Here is a 19652-nt window from a genome sequence, read left to right as displayed (position 1 = left end):
TGATAACAGGAAGTGTTGCTTCTATACATGCAGCATACCAGTGTGTACCTTTAACAGGACTGAATTTTTCCAAATTATTGATTAAAGAATTTAAAATCTAAGGATCATCTTAGATTCTTTGATTGGAGAAAAAAAATGTACTTTTTATAGCAAGGCATCTAGCACACATCAGTTGTCTCTTATTCCTCCTCCCTAGAGGGTTAGCTACCCCTAACTGTCCTGAGAAAAATGTGCAACTGGCAGTTTCCACAGACCTAGTGACAAAATAACATTTTATATGTCTATCCATGCGCACGAATCTGAAAAGCTATAAAAGAGTTCTGTGTGGTGCTGTTGATGAAGTCCATGGATTCAGGCCTGCAAACCCTGCCAAACATCAACTATCCAATTTGTGAAGGACTAATTGGTATTTTACAAGGTTTCTTTTTTAATAAAAAATGACACCGACTGGCCAGAACTTTTCATTAAATTACATACTATTTGATGATAGGTGATTTTCTTTCATTTTTTCACAATAACTTTGGAAACATTTTTCCCCAAGATATAGCCATTTAGTTTTTGCAAAGAAAATCCCTTTCTCTCATTTTCTTCGTAGGATTCTTTTCACTATAAATGAGTACTTTTCCAAGAAATTTTTTTTCTTTGAAAATAATCTGAAAAATTATAAAGGAAAGGATGAGTCTGCATCAGCAAAAATCTCAGGAACCCCAGTTACTGAGGTACTAGTTAGATACTAATTAGGCATTTTTGACTAACAGCTATGAAAGCCTAATCTGTTAAACATTCTCAGAGCACATTTACTGGATTAGGCCCTGTACAAAACATGCCTGGTGAGCAAGTGCTCCCTACCTAGGATGTAGGCAACCCAACTTCCCTCTTCCTGAGAAAACTCTGTAAGTCCCATCTCCTGCTCAATGTTTTAGGCAGCGCAGCACGATAAATGAATCTTAATCTTTGGTGCCTAACTCCCTACCCTGCTGTTTATGTGTTAAGCTCAGATCTGGGGTTTTATGATGAGTCAGTATGCTTAGAAATGAGGCATGGCAGCACTCAGCACTGTCAGCCAAAGTTACGCAGTTAGCCAAGCTCTTGCACATGTGCAACATTTCACACAATTGCAGTTTTGTTGACGCAGCTCACAAGAGGATCATGCCAGTGCAGTGTGATGCCATCCTTGGGCATTGGAAGGTTCTGGAGGGTTTCTTATGATTTTTTCCTTCCTAGTTGCCAACACAGGCAAATGATCAGAGAAATGGGTGTATGATTGACTACCCTGAAACCAAGTTATTCTGGCCCCACGATTGCTCTTCTGGGCTATGGGGAGCTGATAAAGATAAGGTCTGTTCCCAAGCCACTATGGCTTCTCTCAGATGGTCATCCAGGTGCAGCACAGCCTGTGGATCCAGGTCAAGAAAGTACACCTGGTGCTGGGAGCTAGTCCTTAAGTGTCTTTTTCTGATAAATTACTGTTTTGAATTTTATCTTCATTTCACATTGATGTAGCATGTTACATTTTATGCATTCATTTTCACTACAGAATCTGTGTTTTGTATATATAAATATCTACGTGTGTGTGTATGTGTATGTGTTTCATTCTAAAGCATGCGGAAGTTTCATAGAGTCAGATTCAGTTGGGGCAGCAATTTCCTCTCCTCTGTATCCTGCCAAATACCCAAACAATCAGAACTGCAGCTGGATTATTCAGGCTCAGGAACCATGTAAGTAAAAACGTCTTTTATAGTTAGCTGGGATGACTAACATCCTCATCTTCTTTTCTGTAATAACAATACAAAATTCCTCCTTTATTTCTCTAGGAAGTTCTGCATCCTGGTAGTTGGAGAGTGTAGCTCTCCTAATCTGTCCTAAATCTGATTTTACTGTAGATTTAGTGCATGGTGAGGAAAACAGTTTACAACTTTGTCATCTTAGCTGATTCACTGTGACCGAAGTGTTGCAATTATAAATGAGGTGTTGAATACTATGTGAAGCTGGATTCACATCTAAGGGCTTATATGTAATTAAAGCACTTGTATTTAGCTGCTCTTATTTTGGTCTGGATTTTTCAAGCCAGAGTTGTGTTAGATCGAGTCTATGATGTTAACATAAGAAAATGAAATTTTAATTAAATAATGAGAAAAGGTACAGAGGAATTTCAATTTAAAATACAAATAAAAAAGAGTATAAATAAACTGGTCTTATGCACATAGATATACCCTCAGATGTTCCTGTCTAATTTTAGACAGATTTATGGTTGATCATAAACCACTAAATATTTTCCATCAGATGCCGGTATTCCCTTTAGTACTCAATATTACCTTTACATTGTTTAAGATTCCTAAAAAATATTTGCAGTTGGGTAGTAGTATCCTGGTAACATCATTTAAAATAAATGTTTGTTTTTAATAGCAACTACTATACTTCAGTTGTTCCTCTGATACTTAGCCATTGTTGTTAAAATCCTAGAATGTTCCAACCACATTTATAAGTTTATTTTGCTAAGTTATAAAATGAAAATCAATTTGCCAAAGAAAACACCAAAACAAAGATCAGGAGATAAGCAATACTTTTTTTAGCATAGGTTCTTCTTATACAAAGACGTGAAAAGGACATCATCAAAGCCGTTCCTCACCTACACAACATTTATTTTTAAAGAAAATATTTTCCTGGATCCAGGTTGAAAACTCATACTTAAATGTTGTCTCCTGATTTACATCAGTATAAGAGATCAGAAAAATGCTGTATAAGAAGTAGCCTATATATGTAATGACTTCCTCCACTTACTGCCAGGACCACCACATACCACAAGTTACAGGTACAGGTACACATGGCTTCATTACACCAGTCACACAGCATTACAGGGCATAGCCATATACAATAGATTTAGCCAATGGCAAACCACAGCAGAGTTCCTGCCCTGCTTTGACTGAGAAGGCCGACAAGTCTCCTGGTCTTGCCACCCACTGTGTTTTCCCTTTTTGCTTTGTATCCTGAGGACCTGCATTGATAGCTGTAATTGATTGACCAGACAGGACACAAAAGAGTGCCGAACACACAGCCTGTAAAGCTGAATGCCAGTCAGTGGCACCCTGCTGAATGCAGCGCCTGAGTCCATGTCTGTCATTTCAGCTTATTCTAGCTAATTAATTGTAGCCCAGTGAAAAGCAAAATATTTGTGTCAAATTCAGGCTTGGTCAATGTGGTAGAAAACTTAGTTATCATCTAAATCATGAGACTCTTTCTGACCTGCTCAAGCTGCATAGGGACTCTAAGGCCAGGAGTAACTACTATCACAGACTGGTGTTGAGGACAGCCTCTCTTCTTCCAGTTGTGACTTCACCTTTGTTCAAATCAGACAAGCAAGAGCAATACGAGAGTAAAAAATACCCTGAGTCAGAAATCCTCTTTTTCAGGACGTAGCCTGCAGTCCAAGGGTGTGGAAAATCCAATTCTGTACAAATATAGCTGAGGGTAGTTAATGATCCTTTAACCAGTCCAATTGATGTATGTGGAATGTTACAAAACGATGAAAGAACCGACTCTTTCTAAGCCTGGAGCAGGGCAGCATCAATTCACATTTTGTCTGGATCTATGGTATAGATCGCAAAGGGACAGAAGGTCACGGATATGTAGAAATAAGTTTTGTTTCTGAATGTGTGTAAATTTTCCATGTTGTATTTGCTGACACTTTCAGTATATAATTAAGCTGTTCAGATATTAGGAAACTTAGATTCATGTGTATGTGTAAAATCCTACACTTCTGATGTTGATTGTACTAGAAAGTACTGAAATATGAAGAGATTTACCAGGAACTTTGCAAGGTTTGTAAGGATTAATGCACTTCCATCAAATTCACTCCACATATCAGGGATTAAACTACTTCAGATGTTACACTTTCAAGGGACTGATTGACTTCAGGGGAGAAAAGAAAAGGTCATACATTTGTTTACATGTAATTAGTTCTCTGTGAAATGCCAAACTTCTTTTTAAGTGTTCACTCTTTGCTGTTGCCAGTCAACCACGTCACACTCTCATTCACCGACTTTGATACTGAAAACAATAGACAAAACTGTACAACCGATTTTGTGGAGATTTTGGATGGGAATAACTATGAGGCTCCTCTTCGAGGTATGGTACCTTTCCCTTGTTTATTTCATATATAGAACTACACCCAAGGTACGCAGGAGAAGGTTTTCTGTGAGTGTCCTCTTTCATGGATTTTCTCTGGTAAAGGAAGCTCCTTGGCCACTCCAGCTAGAGGAGACTGGGGATGGAGGATAAGTCTTCAGTGTGAATGGCACAGTCCTCCCAGGCTCTGACTGTGTGTTTTCTGTTTCTGACTTGTTTTCCTTCCTCCTTAGCTGAACAATATTGGGAACCAAGCAATTACGTTTAAACTGAATTCCCAGCTAATTGTACAAAACCATAACGTAACCCACACTCATAAGCACAGTCCACACTAAACATAGGTAAAGAAAGCTGCAGATTTCTGGGAGCAGAAAATGGATTTTCCTCAAGTCCTGGAAAGCCTGATTTTCTGCTGGTTCCTGAATTTTCTACAGCTTTCTCCTGACATCTCTGTCCCAAGTCATCACCTTCAAGTGGCAGCAGTCTGGAGCAGCAAAATTCAGTGCTTATACTGCCAGGAAGCCATGAGAGAGCCCAGGACACAGGGTGGTCCTGACTCCCCTCACATCCCCAGGGTTGCCTCAAATTCCTTTCCAGGAAATTCGGAATATCTGTGCCTGATTATGCTCTCCCTTACTCTACTTTTGTATATGCTCCCTTGGCAGCAGTGGGGCTGCACGCAATTTAAATGGTTTGTAATGAAGAGCAGAATTCATTTTTTGGTCTCCTACCCTTGGCTTTCGCTTGGCAAGATAACCAGGATACTAGCTGCTATCTTTCTTTTTGCTGTCAGATGCCTTTCTCCTAGATCATGATTCATATTCCTAATCCCCATCTTACAATCCATTACAGGAGAACTGGTCTGTTATTTGTCACTTGTTTTTTTCATCAGAAACCAACTGAGTGAAATGGAAACTACTGTCAGATATATTTGATGGGATTTTTTTTTTCCAATTAGGCTGTAATTTCTGGATAGAGTGAACACAAAGGAGCTCAGTGACAGAATAGCCAGTGACTAGGGTGCCTGGAGTGCAGGAGGTCCTTCCTCTGTTAAAAAAAATTGCCACCAGAGTTGAGTTCTCTGCTAATGAAATGGAGTATTTCATTTTTATGTAGATTGAACTGACAACTGCAATTGTAAGCAACAACAATTACTCTTGGTTGCTGTCAGACATTAACCCCAAATCTTAAATTAGCAGTAGTAATTACATGCTTAACACTCCTTTTTTTCTCTCTGGCTTGTTCTCTTTCAGGCCGTTACTGTGGCACTACTATACCACATCCTATCACTTCTTTTGGTAATGCCTTGGTGGTGAACTTCATCTCCAACAATAACATTGCTGCCAGGGGCTTCCATGCCACCTATGCTGCATCATCATCATGTAAGTCCATCTGACAGGTGTTGGTACCTTATGCCTCTGACTTTTAAGAAAAAGAACAGATCCTGTATCTCTCTGTCTCTCTGACATTCCCTCTTTAAAAATCCCCTATTGCCCTTCCTCTTTTTTGCCCAAAGTCTCAGCCAGTATATCAACAAGCTAAAGAACAAGGAGACAAGGAGAAATGCTTTCTTCATTAGCAAATGCTCTGGCTCTGTCAAGGTATTTTTTTCTATGTTATCCTTCTCAAGCCTCTGCTGTCTCCTTCTTGTTGCAGCCTGCGGGGGTACTTTCCACATGGACAGAGGAGCTTTCAACAGCCCTGGCTATCCTGAGCCATATCCGCTCAACACCGAATGTGTCTGGACGATCCTCAGCTCCCCTGGCAACCGTCTCCAGCTGTCCTTCATGTAAATGCATTGCCAGGGGTTATTATTCAGCCCTTTAACAGACCTGAAGGAAGGATGCTCTAGGTTTATTAGGAAATGTAATTACCAGATGATAAAGCTAAAACATGTTTTTAGAGTAGCTTGGAAAGAGAACACAGTGGTGGTTAGTGGCAACTTGCAATCACTGCTCTCCCATCTTAGTCATTGCTTATATTAAGGCATATACAGTATTATATAAATAGTTGGTTTACTGTTTGAGCAACATGGGATGCTGAAGAAGCCAGTTCTCACTCACTATAAACAAGAAGAGGAAATTTAGCATTGCTCTGCCTTTTCTTTACAAAGGAAATTCCTACTATTTCCTTACTACCAGACTCATTGTAGTATTTATTATGTAGTGGAGTAATATAAATGGTGCAGATACTCCACAGATTGTAAGGTTAGAATTGATATTAAAGTCTTCTAAATTTCTCCAACAATTATAGCAGTGGAGGTACAACAGGGGCCAGGAGAGTATCTGAAGGAATTTTGTTTTCCCTTCACCAGAGTAACTTTCCTTTGAAGACTTCTGACCGGAAAGTCACGCATGATCCACAGAACAATGTGGAGTCCTTTACCAGGGTCGTTAGGTTGTTCCTTACCCATGATGTGAATTTCTGAGCCTCTCCGTTTCCTGGCATCAAACAGTGGCTGCTGCCAAGAAAGAGAACAGTGACCCTATGCAAAGCTTATGAAGAATCAGCAGAAAAAGAAAAGTAATTCTGAAACCTGCATTTACAGTTAATCAGGGCAAAAGGAAAATTTGCCCAATAACATGCTGACTGCATAAGGTGCAATTTGTTAGGCACATACTGATTCACTAACTCAATAAAAAGGACATTCTATTCCTCCTTTGCTCACTGAAGCAGAGAGAAAGTACTACAGCCTGAAAACATTTTCCAAAATATTTTCTACAAAATAATGAATAACAACTTTTCAGAACCAAAACAGAACTCTAGTGTGAAGCAGAAACTATCAGTGGAACATACGTTCAGTTATATAAAGTGACACTGAGTAGATGTAAACTCTTTTTCTTCAGTTACACATAGCTGAAAGGCAAGCTGAAAATACTGGAAAGCATGGAGTAATTGTGTTAGAAAGCAGTATTTATTTTATTTAATTTAATATTAGGGGTTTATAAAGTCTTGTTGGCATGAGACATTCATTTTCTTCAGCTCAGTCTGAACAGAAATCCCTGTCTTGCAGTTTGAGGCTTAGCTTTAAATTACTCTGAAGTATATCCAGATGAGCGGTTGGAACCATTTCACAGCACGTGTACACTGAACACATATGGTTATATTCAGGACTGAAGGGGAGGAGTTGTTGTCAGAAAATCAGAAAGCATAAATATTTGGGGCATTGGTTATAAGAGGCACTCTCTGGAATCTTTACTATATATTTATAGCCTGCTTCTGAAAAGTATAATGGATTGAATCAAAGCACTTCACTTAGAATAACATAATGATTTTTAGAATATATTTAGCATTCTTCTTGGTGCAATAATTTAGAATTTATAATTTTATTTCTAAATCCCATTCCTTTTCTAGGGTAAAAATTGGTTTAGAAGTTTTCATAGCAATCCTTATTATTATTTTGTGCACCCAGCTATGTGAAACTCAGAGAAGCAGTAATATTTTCTTATTCTGGAGAAACTTCTAAGGGATTTCTGAGCTCTGAGGTGTTAACTACAAATGAACCTAGGCCTCTGGAAGTTGTTTTCTCACTGGAGAGTGTACTGAAATAAAACACATATGAAGGAATTGCAAACTGATTTGCAAGGCTAGAAGTATTCTCTGCACCCAACAGATGTGCACCCAGTAAATAGTCTGACCTGGGCTTATATTAAAAATCTGTTTTATATAGCAGGGGCTTTCTGTGTTTCGTGGTTGTTGTTGTAGAACCAAAAAATAGTACAAGGGTTTGAGAACTCTTTAAAAAATATAACTTTGCAAACTGAAGCTCTGTCATGAAATAAGGGGCTAGAAAGGAAAGAGCCCTGCCAGGTGATGATCAGTGACTTCTGGGTTCTGGAGCGTTTTGTTGCTGACTTCTTATTAACTGTTACAGTAGAATACCAGCCACAGGGGGATTTGTGACCTGGCAGGGCAAACTCTGCAGTATGTGCCAGTCATGTGCCTGCTAATGCTGTTCTACTGCTGTTGAAACAGAACATTCCAGGTGGAAGATAGTAGCAGATGCTCCAAAGATTACCTGGAGATTCGTGAAGGGAACGATACAGGCACGCTGGCAGGACGATTCTGCGGGAACTCTTTGCCTTCAAATTATACATCTACTGTTGGATATGTCCTGTGGGTCAAATTTGTCTCAGACAGCTCAGGCACTGGTGTTGGCTTCAAGGCCACATTCTCTCACTGTAAGTAAATGTTATTTAGTTGAAAACTATTGTTCTTTCATAACACTTCCAAAATGTGAACGTTTGGCCCTGTAAAGTCTATTAGAAAATGCTTGTTGAAGTCAGCAAGTCTGTGAATTCACTTAAAAAATGTTTTGTAAAATATCTGCTGAATGTAAAAGGATGCTCTAAAACTTGTCAGAACAGAACTCCTGTGTATGTAAGTATAACATAATCAGAAGAATTATACATGACATTCTATCTTTTTAAATTATCATAACAGACAATATTTTTTCAAATTGATCATATTATCCTTCCAGAAGCAAAAAATTCCATGGATTACAGAAAGAAAAAGTCATCTATTTCGTTGACTGTTTTCTAACAGTTTATCACCTGGTTTTCAGATTCTTCCTTCAGCAGTATTGGGCTGTGAAGATAGGAATAAGAGCTATATACTAAAAACTTCTATGACAACCCAAGTTTACCAGTAGCCTGTTAGAGTTAAAAATATCTGACCATATGTCTTTGCTACCTGAGAGCGAGCAATGGTATTTAATGCTTATGTTGCCTTTTATTAGGCAATTGATAAATTAAGAAAAAAACATCGCGTTCCCAGCTTTCCATTTTGCTTTTTGAGTATGACAGTGTCCATCTTCTGCTTTGGATCTAGATGCCATCAACCAGGGAGCAGAATTAGAAGAAAAGAAAATGACGCCAGTTTATAGATCTAAAATTTCAAGGGACCATTGCAAACATCAGTCTGACTTGCTGCTTGAACAGACAGCTGAAGCTAAACATCCCCAGCCATTCTGATTATGCAAGCTAAACTTCTACTAATTTTCCTTACTTTGAGACTTTTACTACTCATTTTCAAAAGGAATTATCAATAGTTCAGAGCTCAATCAAATCAGAACCATTTTTCGCCAGAACACACAAAGGCATTTTAAAAAAAGATTATTTTATTATTTAATGCTTCTTGAGAAGAAATGAACATGAAGTAGGCAGAGTCAGAGGGGAATTTATATGTGCCATCTTCCCACCTCTCCTACATGTAGAGCCACATGGCTCGAATGGGTAATTTCCTTCAGATAAGGGCACACTGCATCCCTCACAAGAAGAAAATAATAAGATGTGCATCCTAGGACTGTTTGAAACACAAGTCTATGCCTCGCAGTGCTGTCTAGTCCTAAGTAAATTAAGTCAGATGGGCTGAAATTAAAGCTATATTCCCAGCTGGGCCCCAATGCTTCTTTTAATCTATGTGAATTAGAGGCATTAGTTGTCTCTTTCTTGTTTTTCAGTGTATGGAAATGACATTGTGGGAAACAGAGGACAAATAGCTTCACCACACTGGCCCAGAAGTTACCCTCACAATTCCAATTATCAGTGGCGAATAAGTGTTAATGCTTCACAAGCTATCCATGGCCGTATCCTGCAGATGGATATTGAAAATCATCACAGATGCCGTTATGACAAGCTAAAGGTGATTTCATTGTGAGAAGTTACTTTATTTCAATTAACTTTGGTAAAAATGATAAATAGACAAACCTACAAGAGAAATGGGAAGAATTTCTGAGGATCTGGAGTGGCTTATTGGTTTTGCTATGTCAACTTTCCAATAATTATTACCTATAGGAAGGGTTACATACTCTCTGGCTCCCTAACAGTATTTCAAATCTGTAAGTTTGAAACTTATTAAAATAAGTCCACAAATTTCAAATCCAAGAATTTTAGGTCAGATACCAGCTAGAGCTTTGCTCTGTGCTGGTTCAGTTGAGGACAACAATGATAATAACATCTCAGTGCCTCTAAAAATAAGGTTATTTTAAAATCCTACAAGGAACAATCCTTTACTTGCACTTTCTTTGTTCTCTGGATCAATAACTTGCTGTTGGCAGTAGGAAGGTACCTCTTCCTGTCTGATTGTTTTTTCTGTACTCTCCTGTAATACAGTTTAGCCTTTTTACCAAGCTAAAAAATACAGCACACATGGTGCTAAGCAAAACGAGCAATAGAGGCAACAACTTCTTTCTGAACTTAGCTAAACATAACTACTTAGTTAAATAAGGTAAATCTCTTCTTGTCTTTTTTAGTTCGTTTGGTTTTGTTTTTTAACCAGCTGATTCACTCATTATCCTTTTCTTTCATCTTTGGGAAAAAGAAAGTTAATACTATTTCAATGTATTCAGTATATTCAATTTATTATTAATTCACTGATATCTAAATTTGCTATTAATTCCAGAAACGTAACTTTTTCCTTCATCTCATGTCAGATTTTAATGGCATCTTCTTTCTCCTAACTCAGCCTGCCTTTCTTTGTCTGTCCCTCTGAAAGAAAAATGAGTTTCTTAAATCAGCTAGACATTCAGTGGGTGTGAATCAGCCTGACCTTTAACCTGACTCAAGGATCAAATCTTCAATGTAATGTTAATGTTTATTTAATATTTCCTAGCTTTCTCTACTGGACATTTTTTTGCTGGGGGGGAGAGGACAAGAACACAAATAGGTTTGAAAGGTGGCAGAAGACAAGCATCTTTTAACCAGCTGAGAATGTGGCTTATAAATATGTAAAATGACAAACATATTATTGCATATTTATTTGATAGAATTTAAAATATATGTGTTCCTCAGCGGGAAAAAGGAAAAAAAACCCCACAACAATGCCCTTTTTTCCTGCAGAGTGTGTTGGTTTTTTCCTCAGCAAGGAACAAGATTGTACCAGTGGACTTTTTTAACGTGGGAAGCCAGTCCATGTCCCAAAAGAGCAGCCCCGCGATGGGGAATGAGCTGAATTTGATGGCTTCCATTCAGATCCTTCTTCTGTGAAAGCTTCACAATTAACAGTATATAATGGAAAGGGAGATTTTGTTCTGTTTTTTGTAAGAGAGGCTTCTCTCTAACTGGGATTTGCTGAAAGATCCCTCACTCATGTAAAGAGGTTAATTTTCTCCTTGGAAACTTGCTGAGTATGGGGCAGATGAAAATCTGCCTGTGTGAGGAATGGCAGTGTTCTCCTTCCCTCTGCAGGTTTATGATGGGCCCACCATTCATTCTCGTCCTATTGCAACATACTGTGGTGCGGACCCTGCTTCTTTTGCATCCTCTGGCAGTTCGATGACAATCCAGTTCCAGTCAGATTCGTCTGTGACTGGAAAAGGCTTTCTTTTGGAGTGGTATGCAGTGGATGCTTCTGCTGGTACACGCACCATTGCTAGAGGTGGGTTGTCAGTGGGTTGCATGGTTAAAAGTGATATAGCCAGTGATATACTGAGCTTTACTTAAAAAAACCCAAACCAACAACATCCCCACAAGAGAAAGCCCTAGATATTAACAGAGAGAAAGCTTTCATTGACATTTTAATTAGGCATTTTAATAGCTTTTAAAAACAATTTCTAGGGACTCCCAGATATACTGTTTTACAGTGTTTTAAAAATAAGCGTGTTGGTAGAGGGACTTTTTCTTTACACAGGTATTTCATGAAAACTAAACATTTTATATGCTTTCATGAAAAAGTGTCCCTCTTGAAATACCATTCTTAAATCACTGGCCATTGTGATATGAAAGCTTTCACTATAATGCATCTCACATCCATAAATAAAGAGAATACGCTCAGTATGATCCTGTACCTCTGACAAATAGCTCCTGGAAAGAGAGGGAATATGCTTCTTGTACCATTGATATACTCTAGGCAAGTTCAACAAGAGAAAGTTAAGACTAGCTAGGATATAGTGCAATGTCTTCTTTCTAAATCTGAAGGCAGATTTCTGGGGACAGAGGGACTAAGGATCCCTGGGGCTCTGCAGGATAGTAGCAGTATGTAAAGGGTTTATTTCTGGGAGAGCACTGAGCCACTAGATATCCCTGCAAGGACTCCATCTTGATCTAAACATATAGCTGAGACATTAAGAGTGGAGAAAGAAAAGAACTTCAATTTCAAGAGGGTCTAAATTGTTTATGTATTGTTGGTTATGTATGCACCATTCCTTTCTGATATGCAACCTGTGTTAAACTGTGGTAGATGCTTTTAGCTCTTTTGCTAGATATTCCTCATGGTAAAATAGGTCATATCATTGCTGCACCAGGTAGCACAGGAACATCCTTATAGGTCAGGATTTTCAGGTTTTGTACTCCCAGTCCAAACTGAAGTTGAAGAAATGCATTCCTGTGACTACACACATCATCACTGTGCCCCTATTGTGCTTAATTATAGGACTGTCATCTTAAATTTTACTAGGGAAGTGTTCAGTTTAAAAAGAGGATGCTTTAATTTTTGTCTTCTTGTACATGACAGGTGCATGTGGAGGGACTGTAACAACTGAAGAAACACCTTCATTCCTCTTCTCACCAGGCTGGCCCATGAATTACAGAAATTTTGCTGACTGTGTGTGGCTTATCAGAGCACCTGGATCCACTGTGGAGTTCAATATCCTGGCCTTAGACATAGAATCTCACAGCTCATGCAACTATGACAAACTTATTATCCAAGATGGTGAGAAGCCAATCTTGCCCTACCTCAATAGCATGCAATAGATACCCAAGATCCCAGTACCTGGAATTCTCATGTCCGTTGAGTTTACGCAATCTAGATAGCAATGGGAACATGCTCTAAATCAGTATTCTTCCTCTATGCTGAGACGTTCTGCTAGACAAAATAAAACTAGCAAAGTCTAGCAAAATATTTTCTGGTTTATAAAAATATTTCTAAATCTGTAAGATCTTGAAAAGCACCTGCCTGAAAGGGTGAGCCACAGCAACCAGTAGGCACATGTGAACTGATTTGGGTTTAACATTGACATGTCTTCTTTTGATGTCAGGAGACACTAGTCTTTCTCCAGTGCTGGCTACCCTGTGTGGACGAGAACCTCCTGGACCAATAAGATCAACTGGAGAGGCAATGTTCATCCACTTCACGTCAGATGCAAGCGTCACTGGAGCTGGCTTTAATGCCTCTTATCACAAAAGTAAGATTTGTTTCTCTTCTCTCCCAGACATTTATGTCTGCCTTGCTGCTAACAATGGGGTAAGGAAAGAAAAGACTCTGGCATTTTTAACAGGTGTCTACAGTCTAGCTAATTAATCGCACAACGATTATTCACCTCATGAATATTCATTAATAAATGTCTGACTCTGCAAAGGTAAAATTTGTTATTTTCCTAACGATATAATACAACAAAGCATGATTCAACCAGACCGGTCACTTTTCAGAAGTAAGAAAAGTGTATGCCTAAGTTTATAACAGCTCAGCTGAAGGGTGAAAGAATGCCCAACTAAGAGAGGGAAATAAATGACGCAAAGCATAGGCACAAAACCGACAGACACAGATGCAGAAAGCTGTGTAAGTTCCAGCAGGAATGTCAGCGGTTTCCAGTGGCACTCCTCCCACATGCACCCAGGGGTGATAACAGATTCCTGAATGGGTTGAGGCACCAAGGAAGGTGTTATGATAACAATGGACATCCAGGGGAAGTTTTTCTGACTGGCAACTCGAATAAGTGACAGTGGTTTGGTTCATAGCTAGAAGCAATGTATACTCAGACAGTGTAACAATATACTCATGCCATGGGAGGTCCTTGGCATAGCTGCCTGCTTACTCGTCTGTTAATTCTGAGAACAGAGTCTCACCATCAAGACGTTTGGTGTGTGTCATCTTGCAATCTACTAGCTTGTGTTTGGTAGATCATTCATTGTGTGCATTGCTCTATGCCCCTCAACTCTTCATACACTTGCTTCACCATTTGCTTTTAACTACCACATCTTCCTTTTAGAGATAGGGTTTTTCTCTAAATGAATATGTGAATAGTTGATGCTAATATTTTTTTCTTTGCTTCAACTCCTTTTTCTCAGGTTGCGGAGGCTATTTGCACACAGGCAGGGGTGTGATAACATCCCCCAACTACCCTCAGGACTATGCTCCTAATCTGAATTGTTCCTGGCATGTAGTGGTAACCTCTGGATTTATCATTGCTGTCCATTTTGAACAGCCTTTCCAGGTTAAGAGTGAGGATACTTCCTGCAGCCTTGGAGATTATGTAGAGGTGAGGTTATTGGCTAGGTCACCAAATCCTAAAAAGCTATTAAAGCTATTGAATCTTATTGATTTCAGTGCCAGTAAGGTGGCCCAGGTTGTCAGGGGGTGGAAATACCAAAGAGAAATATCACAGAGATTATTTCTCTCTCGCGCTTTTATTTATTGCTGTGTATTAATTAATTACTAGGTTATTGTTTCCCCCCACGGCTGGAAGCATTAAGATGGTGTGTGCTCAAGGTTTACATTCCAGGGCTGTTTGCTTGAGTGACATTAGCAATTTCTCATCTAGCTGAAGAACGGGTTAGATAATGCTGCCCCACCTTTGGTGTCCGGAAGAGGGAATGGACGGTTTTGTGGAAGCAGCCCCATCTCTACCATGTACACCACAGACAATCAGCTGTTTGTTCACTTCATTTCTGACAGCAGGAATGAGGGTCAAGGATTCAAACTGAAATATGAGGCTAAGAGTCTAGGTAAGTCTAGGAAATAAACTTAAATTCTGCAACTTAATGGATATAACTTGGAGTTTGTCCTCCTAAAGGAGGTTCTTGTTATAAGTCCCAACCCTGGTAAAATCAGATGTCTGCAAAAACGTCCTGTTTCCTTCTTTACTGCATGACTTCTCATCGTGCTATCAAATTTCTCCTTTTCAAAGACAGGCAGCTCCAGGTCATGGAACCTGGAGGCATTAAAGTTTAAAAAAAAACTTATGGGGAACACTTTAGCAGGGAAGTAGCATCTATAGTTAGGAAGAGATATTAAAAATTCATACAGGAAATGAAAAAAAACCTGGAAACAAGAACATTATTTTGAACATATAGTACCCAGTGCAAGTGCTAAATGACGTCAGGAATGATTTAAGCTAGTGTGTCTAGAAAGGTGGTAACATTTTTCACAAGTTTTACTCTTAGCTGAGAAAATAACATTCCCTGCCAGAGCTAACATTTCTTGACAGAATGAAAAAAATGGAGACTCAGTTCCCAAGGGTAAATCAGGGACTTGGCATTTGCAGTTGTTCCACTGTATTAATACACATGCCACTTGGGACACCAGGAGACCTCCTGTTAAACAGTATAACTAAACACAACTAAGGCAACCTGTCAATCTACTCAAATTTTTAAGTGTTTGTTTTCTGCCTACTTTTGCCCGCTGCCACAAAGAATCGTTCTTAGCATTACTGTAGGGAATTCATGAAGGGAATGGGTGAAGCTGTACAATAGTATTTCTACCACTTCAATTTATAAAACTTGACTAAACCCCTGTGTTAAACCAGTATTGCTGGAACATAGTGGGGGGTTTTGACAGAAAGGTTCTGGTCAAAATAAAGATATTTTTGTAGGATAAAGGACCTGAACAAATCCTCATGTTTGCTTTGACTGGTATTCTTCACACATTCATTATTGTCTCAAACAGACATTTTAATTTTTGGAAAGCAGAAGTGGGAAAGGATTCACAGAAGCATTGATGGGTCTGACTTGTAGGCTTTCTAGCTCTTGGGAACTGGGGTAGGAACAAGCCAAGCAATATGTTTCCTGCTTGGTTTAGAAGCAATCCAAGGAAGAACTAATAGCAGTTTAATTCAGGGCCCTGAACATTTGGAAGTGGGGAGGGCTGGGTAAGCAGAAGCACAGGAACATAGGATTCTTCTGCATTAAAATGTTTTCCCACAGTAAGCGGTAAAATGCATTTGGTTTTGTTGTAACTATATGACACTGAAAGGAAATTGTCTTGGAATGTAGTGATAACTCATATTTTTGATGCCTCACCCATTTCCTTAACATGTTGGTTTTTATTGGTGATCTTTTCTTTCCCAGCTTGTGGAGGAAATATTTATATCAGTGATTTCAACCCCAGTGGATATACATCTTCCCCCAACTATCCAAGCAATTATCCCCAGCATGCTGACTGTGTCTGGACCATAACTGCTCCTAATGGACATGCAGTAGAGCTGCAATTTGAAGATCAGTTTTACATTGAACCTTCATCAAAGTATACATCCACATTATTTTACCTGTGTTTCTTCAGAGATTCCATTCTGGTTCCTCTTTCCCTGTTACTTTCTCTAATTCCTCCCAGAGCACACTTCCAGATATACAATCAAAAGTGGTTAGGAAATTTTTGAGAGAGATCACTGAAGCTATCAGGCTGCTGGTATACCTTCCTAGGACTTTGCAGTGCATGATAGAAATTAATACAACAGACAGAGAGGAAGCATCCACGGTAGAAAGGTGCTTTCTGTAAAATCTGTGCCCTCTAATCCTTTCATATTCAGATTTTCAGTCATTTTGACTCTCAGGCCCTTTTAAATCCAGTGGCTTACCACCACAACAATTTGTCTCCCTCCTCCATTGCTTGTCTGCTGATTTGCAATAGGTCTACATGTTTTGCACCCCCTGCCTGAGGCATAAAACAAGGCCTAGTTTCCAGCTGCTGTAACTTCATTGATTTGGGGCTGAACCACTGTATGGCAAAGGTGAGCCTCACCTGTGAGACCATGTCCAGAAAAAATGGTGCAGGATGGAGAATCCCAAAGGTGTCCTTTCTCTCTGGCTTCCCAGAACACTGCACCATTCTGAAGGCAAAGCTGTTATTCAAGATATTTTGGGTCCTTCTATGCTCACCTAAGTAAGCCCCCAGATTTGAATTTTTATTCCCTTCATGTGTCTTATGTCTGTTCCTTAATTCAACAGTCATCAATGAGACTTAATAGGGAATATCTGCCAAATCTGAATGCTGCCAGAAAAAATATGTTAAAGATGGTCACAACTACTTTATCAGTGCTGTTCATACTCCTCCTCCCCAGGACTTGCTGACTTGCTTTGCTTCTGTCAGATCTGATCTGATCATAGACTGGATTTGGGATGAATCTTTCTCAATGTTTCTAGCACTTCTTTTGATACAAATATTACATAACTATCATTGATTATGAATGTGTTGATTCTGTTCTCGTCACACTGCATGGAAACTGATCTAATTCACTACAGCTTCATGGCTTTGTGCACATACTGAAGTGATTTTAAACCATTACTGCTATACATTGAACAGAAAATTCTCTCCTTTCCTAGCTGCACTTCCAGTTACCTAGAGCTACGCAACGGTGCTGACTCCACTGCGCCCATTATTGCCAAGCTGTGTGGAGGTTTGATGCCAGGCTCGCAAAGATCCTCAGGAGCTGTCATGTACCTGAGGTTCAGGTCTGACAGCAGTGCCACACACGTGGGGTTCAACGCTAAATACTCCATCGGTAATGCTTGCATTTATCAATTTATCTGATTTTAGAGAAGATTTTGGTCTCAAGTGTCAGGCTTTTGTAATAGGGCTTAAATCATGCGTACGAGGTGGACTGACAGATATGTGCCTCTTTCAATTAGTGTTAAAGCTAAGGCATCAGAATCACCATAAGGGTTAACAGCAGCATGTTCTGCACCTAGCAAGAGGTGAAAATTATGGACATAGGTATAGGAAAGTGCTCATAGATCTGCAGCAGTGGAAACAAAGACTGGATAACCTCTTGTCAAAGACAATTATCAAAGGGGCAGTAGAAAAAAAGGTTGATGTGGATAAAGTCATGTAACATGATTTCATTTTCAGCATGCAAAATTAGTGTCACTTTCATGAGCAGGATCCTGAAGGGAAATGCAAAGATCAGCTGAGAGTTGGCAGGAGAAGAACAAATTAGGAGCTTCTCTATGTAAAAGTAAATCAATCTATAATAACAATGCTGCTGAACAGGGGCAGCACAACAATGGACCGAAAAAGGAACGAACAGTAAGAAACATTATTTGTCAGCTGGGAAAAGAAATACGTTAAAATTATTTGCTCTCAAGCTGCAAAAACAGGATTAGAAAGCACTAGCAAAGTTTTAAAATTAAATAAAAAATAGTCTTTGATCAGATTCAGAAATATACTACTTTTGGTTTTGACAGTGTTAATAATCTTCAAAGAATAGCATCTCTTATGTTAGTATCATTTGTATAGGAAAGTCTAGGACTGTTAATTTCTCAAAGGCAAAGTAGTGGGACTATATTGCTTTACACAGAACTTTGCTGACTGAGTTAGGTCTCGAACACTTAAGCAAATATAGCGTGCTGTTATATTTAGGAATGGGAAAACTGAAGCAACTTGCAATAAAACATTGTTAGTATATGAAGCCACAATTTATACTTATCCATAACAGATTTACAGTATCTCAGCTGCATGCTAGTCATCCTGCAACAAAGGACTAATCACTCAGAAGAGCAGATAGCATGAACAGAACTGTTATTGCCACAAAAAGATTGTAACTAGCAGACACGCAGAATACACTGTAAAATCCAATAAATTCCACTTGGGAATATTATTTGCTGTAAGCCTTAGTATTATGAACTTATGTTTGCAAGTACCATGGAGAAATGAGTTTTCAGAGAAAGAAAATTAAAAATAAATAGCTGTTTCCTGAATTGTGCAGTGATCCCTTACCAAGGCATCACAAGGAGTGGATGTGAACAGGAAGTGACTGCAGGAAAGAGGAGTCTGAACCATAGCTGTAGGCCCAAACAAGCAGTCAACTTTTGTCAGTCATCAAAAATTTAGATCCACGTTTAATAAACTAAATTTCCATATAATTATCTGATAAAGCTTTCCAAGATTTTCTGGTAAATATGGCCATGGGTAGAGATTAGATATAGACCTTGAAATCTGTGAGTTTATTCAAATTAATAAGAGATGTGATAGAGAGGAAGGGCTGCTTGCAGTGGGAGAGGGTGTGTGGAAAAAAAAAAACCAACACCACAACAAACTAGGACTGGTTGAATTATAAGGAGAATGTGGAAGATTTTTAATTAGAAGGCAATTCCTGTTTTATTACCACAGTTAGAGAACAAGTCAGTTGTGCCTTAGCTTTAAGTCTTGTTTAGGAGAAAGGTCATCTCTGTGAGGTCCTTCAGTCAACCAAGCAATGTTCTTCCTTTTGCAGCTCCCTGTGGCGGGACAGTGATAGGACAAACTGGCATCATTGAAAGCATGGGGTATCCTGAGATTCATTATCAAGACAACCTGCTGTGTGAATGGTTTCTGCAGGGTCCCAGGGGCCACTATCTTACTATCAGACTGGAAGGCCTGGATATTCAAAACTCCTCCGGGTGCACAAATGACTTTGTGGAGATCCGAGAATACAACGCTTCTGGTCTGAGAATTATTTCAGTGTTTGTCTTACCTTCCCTAGTATTACTATGAAACCTCACCAGAGGTTCCTGAAAGCATTTCCCTTTGGGTATAAAGTGAGCATTTTCAATGTACAGTATTTGCTTCTGTCTGCCTTGCTTGCTGAAGCAAAGGCAAACAAAACCCTTCTATTTCCC

The 19652-nt window shown here is 39.1% G+C and overlaps 1 protein-coding gene across 1 annotated transcript in view; it reads left to right on the top strand.

Moving 5' to 3' along the window:
* Positions 1–19652, top strand: part of CUBN (cubilin) — a 149054-nt gene that overhangs the window by 81536 nt on the left and 47866 nt on the right. Inside the window, exons 33-46 of the mRNA XM_052803346.1 lie at positions 1602–1718; positions 4012–4125; positions 5379–5507; positions 5782–5914; positions 8101–8306; positions 9587–9768; positions 11313–11502; positions 12577–12774; positions 13100–13246; positions 14130–14320; positions 14603–14786; positions 16128–16302; positions 17379–17557; positions 19268–19477. Coding sequence (XP_052659306.1) covers positions 1602–1718; positions 4012–4125; positions 5379–5507; positions 5782–5914; positions 8101–8306; positions 9587–9768; positions 11313–11502; positions 12577–12774; positions 13100–13246; positions 14130–14320; positions 14603–14786; positions 16128–16302; positions 17379–17557; positions 19268–19477 — 2355 coding nt within the window. The remainder of the gene's footprint in view (positions 1–1601; positions 1719–4011; positions 4126–5378; positions 5508–5781; positions 5915–8100; positions 8307–9586; positions 9769–11312; positions 11503–12576; positions 12775–13099; positions 13247–14129; positions 14321–14602; positions 14787–16127; positions 16303–17378; positions 17558–19267; positions 19478–19652) is intronic.

The sequence above is a fragment of the Harpia harpyja genome, chromosome 1 (assembly GCF_026419915.1).
Source record: "Harpia harpyja isolate bHarHar1 chromosome 1, bHarHar1 primary haplotype, whole genome shotgun sequence".
Taxonomy (NCBI): domain Eukaryota; kingdom Metazoa; phylum Chordata; class Aves; order Accipitriformes; family Accipitridae; genus Harpia; species Harpia harpyja.
This window is presented reverse-complemented; position numbering and strand designations above follow the sequence as displayed.